Source organism: Brienomyrus brachyistius, chromosome 6 (genome assembly GCF_023856365.1).
Source record: "Brienomyrus brachyistius isolate T26 chromosome 6, BBRACH_0.4, whole genome shotgun sequence".
NCBI lineage: Eukaryota > Metazoa > Chordata > Actinopteri > Osteoglossiformes > Mormyridae > Brienomyrus > Brienomyrus brachyistius.
Genome location: NC_064538.1, coordinates 498,614 through 506,256, shown reverse-complemented (window position 1 = coordinate 506,256; position 7,643 = coordinate 498,614). Strand labels below are relative to the sequence as shown.

The window sequence follows — 7,643 nt, the reverse complement described above, 5'->3', positions numbered from 1 at the left end:
TAGAACAAATCGCATACAGCAACTGTGCAAAAGCCTTAAGCTGTCAAAGGAAATGTTTAGAACTGTTTATCTGGGTATAGTAATTGCACATGTGCTCGGAAAAAAATCTCAATTTATATTAGAAACATACAAATGAACAATTAAAAAAGTAACACAATAAAAAAGTAACAGAAATTTCTTCAATTCTGCAAAACGTTAGCGATATCTTGCTGGATGACTAGACGAGCAGCACTCTTGTTATAACGTGCTTTTGGTCCAGTCAAGAAATATGTGGGTGTATTTCAGTGGTTACTGCATTACTGGGGTGACTTTTGGGGAGGTTTTGAAACGTCTAAGCTGATGACTCTTTGACAGACATAAAATCACACCAAATGTTAAATTTAGATATAATTTTCTAAAGGGAGTTTAGGAAAGAGATGGATGGATGGATGGATGGATGGATGGATGGATGGATGGATGGATGGATGGATGGATGGGTGGATGGATGGGTGGATGGATGGATGTCGCCACCATTAAATATGTAAATTATATCACATTTCATAATTATTCGTTTGGACCCCCCCACATTTAAAATTTTTTGCCAGTTTTATGCCAGTGTGTCCCTCCCCCCATTCAAAATGCTTCTGACGCCCCTGGATGGATGGATGGATGGATGGATGGATGGATGGATGGATGGAACATATAGTAAGAGAACTTAAAACATGTAGTTCAAACATCGACGTATGTAAAATTCCATTGAAAAGAATTATGATATTGTTGCTGATGTAGAATATTTGTGAAAGTCTTGCTTGCTCTAAAAGAGAAATTTGAATTCCAAAAGCAGACTCTGCAGTAACGTAGATGATGAGGAATTACAGTGACATTTTCTCCAAGCCTTGGCTGGTCACCACAGAACCATCTTTCCAGCTTTTCTCCACTTACAGCTGGTCATAGGTTCTGCATGACCTTGTAGTAACAGATGGACAGCCAACCCATGTGACCCTTTAAGAGTGTGTGTGTGTGTGTGTGTGTGTGTGTGTGTGTGTGTGTGTGTGTGTGTGTGTGTGTGTGTGTGTGTGAATTATGTTTATATTGCTTTTTGCTTATAATGCTTTTTTTGATGTTATGGTGTTATGGGGACCATTTTTCAGGTCCCGACAAAGATCTGTGAATGCAATCAAAAAGTTAAAAATGACACAAGTCTCGTATTTTGTTTGGTTACTTAGCGTTAGGGCTGGGAGGGGGTGACTGGTGTCGTTGAAGAGATTAGAGTTTTTCCCATAGAAATGTATGGAGAGTCCCCACAAACACATAATTACAAACCTCTGTCTACAGTGTGTGTGTGTGTGTGTGTGTGTGTATGTGTGTATAATATACACACACCAGGCCCACCTGGTACTTTGAGGGGTGGTTGTGCTTCTCAAGTGCTTCCCAACCCTGCCATGTAATTTGTATTCATATTGTATCCTGCAGTTCTCTTCCTGTATGGTCTGCAGGCCTGTCCATTGCAGACAGTGAAGCTGACTGAAACAACTGCAATCCTAACTCCAGAACACCTCACCACCACAGCGGAACAATGCCTGTCACATCTCATTGTTGTAAATCCACTAGTATGTTGTTTTATTATTCTAAATAAAAAAATACAAAAATCTCCTGATCAGCTTATTCGAAAAATCTTGGTTTTAAGCAGATTTTAATCAGTCCAGGAATATAACAAGTCATCCGCTTTCCTTATCTTCTGCAACAGCTGTGACAGGCAGCTATTGTGTGTTTCTAAAAGCAAAACAGTCAGTGATTATAATTAATATTTAAAAATGTGAAGACTGATGTTTTCATAAGAAGCAAGTATTAAACCACAGCAGATTTTTTCAGCTCCCCAATCACAGAAGTTCAAATGGGTTCTTTTGTTCAAATCTCTTTGTCAGCAACATTCCCTTCTATGCAAATATACTAAAAAGAAAATACTATTAAATGAATTTAGATAAGGGGGAGGCACAGTGGCACAGTGGTTAGCATTGTCACCTCACACCTCTGGGACCTGGGTTGAAGCCTCCGATAGGGTTCCATGTGTGTGGAGTTTGCATGTTTTCCCCGTGTCATTATGGGATTTCCTTCTGCTACTCCGGTTTCCCCCCCTACAGTCCAAAAACATGCTGAGGGTAATTGGAGTTACGAAACTGCCCACAGGTGTGCATGTGTGAGTGAATGGCGTGTGAGTGAATGGCGTGTGAGTGAATGGCGTGTGAGTGAATGGCGTGTGAGTGAATGGCGTGTGAGTGTGCCCTGCGTTGGGTTAGTGCCCCATCATGGATTGTGCCCTGCCTTGCGCCTGTAGGCTCCAGGCCCGTGACCCTGAATAGGACACGCAGTTTCAGAAAATGGATGGATGGATGGATGGATGGATGGATGGATAGGAGGGTATGAAGATAATGCAAAAATATTTACCGTAAGCTTCAAGTAGCAGGAGTGTTACACTAATGGTTAAATGAAGTGTCATGTTATGCGTTGTCACTCTCCTTTGTGTTAAGGCCTGACCTAAGACTGGGTCGTAACCAAGAATAAATAAGGCTTATTTACAGGTTGTACTCCATATCCGTTAATCATACACAAACAATTAAAACATTAATATTTACTCGACAGTGTTGAGCAGTAGAAAAGAATGTTGATGTAGCTTATGTTTTATAATTATTGTAACCCTAAACATAATTTAATAGTATAGATGTCTTTTTACATTATTTAGGCATTAATCTGTTTTATGCATGTCGCCTTTGACTGCAGTGCTTTTCTGTTGCAGAAAATCTAATAGGTTATTACTAAAGGATGATTGGGACTTCTTGTAATGCTTTTTATTTATCGTTTTTTGCCTTTACTGTATTATTTTAGATAACTGTGCTTACTTGACCATTTTATGAAATAAAAAACGTCGCTCAAAATACAGCAGGGAGACCCGACGAACCCAAATAACTGTCTACGTTGAAGTGGTTGAAACCTCTTGACATAAGTAGACAAATGTAAGAACTTCTTCCTTGGACATGATGACAGTCCATTGCAGGGAAAAGATATATTTCAGCTGTATAAATATTTCAGCTGGGTGCTTAGAAGGAGACTAGGTGATTGTTTGCTCCAGTAAATAAATATCTGGAATGCTATTTCACTTTTATCAAATGAGTTTATCAGGAGCATCACATGACATCAGTTTAAATAGGGTTGTGAATGATCATTGAACCCTCACCCGGGTTAGTTTAGAAAACCTAAGTTAGAAGCTAGATGGATGGTTGATTACTAGATGGATGGTTGATTACTGATAGAAAACCTCTGCGCTTATGATCGCAGGTTTGCCAGTTCAAATCCCATGTTGGGAAGAATAGTCGCTTCACTATTGGGACCTTGAGCAAGGCATTTAAACCCAAAAAATGGTCCAGTGCACCAGGATTGACGACTGACCCGACCCTGTACTCATATTCTAGGCCTCCTTCCCACCTGTATATGTGTATGTCTTAACAGAGAGCATGATGGGATATGCGAGAATTCATACTAATACAAATGGCTAATAAAGTAACTTATGATATAAAAACAGACCACCAGAGGACCTACAGACAATAGTATTCTCTGCATTACAGCACATTTCAAAGACAATAATGTCTATAATATAATATATTTAATATAATGGTACAAAGGCATAAAGTATAAAAATTATTTAATCCTGTCATGATTCAATGATTTAATCTTGTGAAGGCTAAATTAGATTCAATTAGATTAACTGACAGAAAAAGTAAATTATTTCCAAGCTTAAAGCCAAAACATGATATAAATTAGATTAACTGACAAAAAAAGTAAATTATTTCCAAGCTTAAAGCCAAAACATTCTTTATATATATAATTTTTTTATTTTACTTTTTCCCTGGATAAACTGCTTGGCTTGACCACTGTTGGTCAACAATGTCCTGCAGCAAAGATTTTCCAATTTAAAAGTGACTATCCAGGCGTGTCTATGTCTGATTCTGGAGGCCAAGTGCTCTGCTGATAGGAATCACGACACACATGCATTGGATTCCTGATGTACACTCCACTGTAAAGCAATTTACAGCATAATCCGATGAAAAACCAGAACATCTTGGGGCTCGAAGGGATCAGGGTTGCAGTACCACTATGCAATTTTCATGCAAACATCTCCACAGTTTTCTGCATTTTGGTGAGCATGCCTGCCTAGCTCTCCTCCTCCATGTGAGCCCTCTATATGTATGTTTTGGTCTGGCAAGGCAGAGCCTTGAAAAGACGTTTATAAATGAGTATATGAGAATTCTTAGTGGTGCTATACCACGTGATATACCATCTGGCTTCCATACTCATTTCTACCAGAGAAGGTCATGTGACCTATGAGCCTATGCCAGGAAACACAAGGGGTGTCTCTCAATATGATTACTTGACCGGACTTTTGTTCTTGTGTACCCGTTTTACGTCAACTTCCATTGCTGAAGATCCATTCTAATACAAAGAACAGAGGTATAAAGGACAGTAAAAATCCATGGATGTTGTTCTTGCCCCGTCCCCAAATATCAAAGATATATTAGTTAGTTGCATCCTCACCAAAATAGATCCATCCCATAATTCATTGCCACCCCAGGTTCATGCTTGGAAGGCAAGTTAGATCTTTGCATTCTTGGTATTGTGAAACACCGACAGGACAAAGCAGAGGGGGCTCTCTATGGGTTTACATATACATGCCACATTTTACTTAAATATCACTCACTGCTTATGTGCTCATGCTGTTTCGGGCTTAAACTGTTAGCAAGGGTTGTTCATTTTTTGAATGTGTTTATTCTTTTTTTCAGTCAGTGTCTTTTTATTATTTGGAAATTCAGTTAGCATTAACTTATATGACATTTCAGCATCTCAGCTAAAAGCCATTAAGATGTATTGAAACTGACCCTTGAGTAAATCAATGGGCGTGATGGCTTGGGGCTGAATACTATTGGACCCATTTAAGTAAAGCCAACAATCCATTTCTTTCAAATAATGTTTCCACAGAGCATTAATAATAGCTTTTTAATTCACACACTAAATACTTCTTGTAATATATTTCCTCTAACTGCCGAAAAAAAATTAAACAAATGCTTATTTGTTTTAATTTAATTTAACAGTTGTAAATCAAAGTGGATTTAAATGTTTTCAAGTTATTTCAGAATGTTTTCCACATTCTTCAAATTCTAGTATTTTCTTTTCCAGTGCTTGAGCCCTTCAACCATCCCTGTTATCCTCAGTTCAGCCTAATTCTAAACACCTTAAAACACATTACCACTGCGTCCTTCTTGAATCCCTTTTAAAATAGCATAGTCTAAATAATGTGCCCGTCTTCAATGCAGGCCTACAATTACTATGCAGATGAGAGCAAAATAATTATGTAAGATAATGTTTAGTTGCGTATAAAATTAGTTACATGTTTAGTATATTATATTTCGAATTCAGTTATTCATCTAACGTCACATATTATATGTAAACAGCCCCTCTTCTTGTTAATGGTACGGTCTCGTTTCCATGGAAACCCAGGATATACAACGTACTCGAGGTGAGACATTGAACGCGCGCGGTGATAAAAGGCAGATATTAGCTAATGACCAAGCAAATTATTATTACAGTGCTGCTTATAATTTTAAATAGTATGTATAAATGGTATACCTTTTGCACAGTTTTAACAACATTATCTTTTTATAGCACGAAACCATAGTAAAGTTTAGGTGGCGTTTCGCTAGTAGCTTGATAGCATATCTAGTAAGCTAACTGAGCAAGTTTCATTTTTAAGTTGCATATTGTTGTCGGATATCACATATTGGCTTTATCTTTTCCTGAGGTATTGCTTTTTTTGTAGTTTTAAACTGCTCACTTTTTCAGTCTAGCTAACAAAGAATGGTATGCAATTTATTGCAAGAAGTGAAATACTAATTATATAATGGAACGGAGATTATAATATAACCCTTTGTTCCCTATTTGTTAAATGTTGTGTTTCAATTATATTTTATCCATAAATATAGACGGTGTACTGCTAATATCTAAGAAAGGTTTAAATGTAAGGGTTGAACTTCTAACATTTAAAATGTACGTTTACTGGGTTTATTAATGCTTAGTGTGTAAGGGTATAAGATAACTGTTCTGTGTCACTATAAATCTAAATGATGCTAATAAGCAACAATAAAGCAATCAATAATGTATAGTTTGTTATAAGAATGTATAGCTTGTATAAGAATGGTCTGTTGTGTCTACATATCACTCACTTTGAACTAACTCCCCTCACATAATAAAAGTCTTGTTAATTTAGATCCTGGCACCAAGTTAAAATGGATCTCGTGGAACGTTTTCCTGAGGATATATCCGACGTCTCGCCCCTCCTTGCTGAAAATGAACCCCAGGGTCCCAGGATGGATGAGGAGATGGCTGGTATATTCCCTTCTGTTCTTTTTGTGGAGACGGGATGAGGGTTGTATTGTCTGGGAAGAATGACAAATGGATTAAAGCATATAAAGCTGACCTCTTTTGATTTATAAAGTCTGTGCAAACCTAAAATATCGAATGTGTGCCTCCTTAATCCTTTACGGTACAGTAAGGGGAAACCAGCCAAAGCTATAGGGAACCTCAAAATGAGGATGTTACGCACCACTGGGCCGTATCATATCGTATGACGATAAAGGTTTGTGTGCAGTCTAATTATTAATCATTTTAATTATGCTCATTAACAAAATATTTAAAAGATGCGTTCATATTGGATCGATGATCCTTTGGAATAGATAGTGGAAATTCCAGTCGATTTGCAGTAACATTTGCACACGACTTCATTAAGCTTAGCTGGCCCGCATAATGGAGTAGATTAGTTACAGATGCTTCGATTTTGATTAGAAATAGCAGCTGAACTCTAGTAAATCTACTGATGAGGAATGCAGACCTGCATAAAATCCTAGTTTCAACTAGCTGCTTAGGTGTTTCAGTATCAGGCCTACGACACGGACATCAGACGTTGTCAGTTTTTTGTTTAGAAATATATTGAAAGTTGAATTTGCGTATGCTGGCAACTGTGAAAATTAAGGAAATACGTATATACTGATCTCGTGTTTAAGTTGGTTAAAAAAGATACCAGTCCGTCATCACATTATGCAGCGACATCATCAGGGTACTCCTTAGCCGTGATTCTTTTCAAGATGGTTGTCTAGAACTTACAAAGTGTAAGAAGAGGCACTTTCATTAAGTACAGTCCTTCGCAAACCTTTACAGGCTCTGGGCATATTAATATTCCTATTATAAAAGTGCACCTTTATGTGTGATGTGGGGCTTACACCACAGGTTCACTGAGACGTGGGAAGTATCACTTGATCAAATGAGTCATCCGTCAGCCTTTTCTCGGCGCACACGTACGCGTGTAGCACGCGCCAAGAAAGGCTCGTGGGCTGGAAAGCTTGTTTCCTCTTGTGAAGGGTCCTTGCGGCCCTGCAATGGTTCGGAGTACGTTTTCCTGGCATGGGTGAGGTCTACTCAACTGCTTATAGGGCAGCTTCAAAGCCAAGCCATTCTGAGTGGTGACATGCATCCGGCGCTGAAGAATTTCTGCTCCAATTGAAGTGGAATCTTCCGGAATGTCATCTTTTACGGGGTGCAAGTGGTCACTGAATGGTTTGATG

The 7,643-nt window shown here is 38.3% G+C and overlaps 1 protein-coding gene across 5 annotated transcripts in view; it reads left to right on the top strand.

Annotated features, from left to right (window-relative positions):
* The first annotated feature begins 5,513 nt into the window (after positions 1-5,513).
* cfap74 (cilia and flagella associated protein 74) overlaps positions 5,514-7,643 on the top strand; it is a 52,959-nt gene continuing 50,829 nt past the window's right edge. For 3 of the 5 annotated variants that reach the window (XM_049017085.1, XM_049017086.1, XM_049017082.1), the window contains exons 1-2: positions 5,514-5,545; positions 6,293-6,411. In XM_049017085.1, coding sequence (XP_048873042.1) covers positions 6,312-6,411 — 100 coding nt within the window. In that variant the 5' untranslated portion in view covers positions 5,514-5,545; positions 6,293-6,311. The other 2 variants (XM_049017083.1, XM_049017084.1) reach the window with 2 other exon arrangements.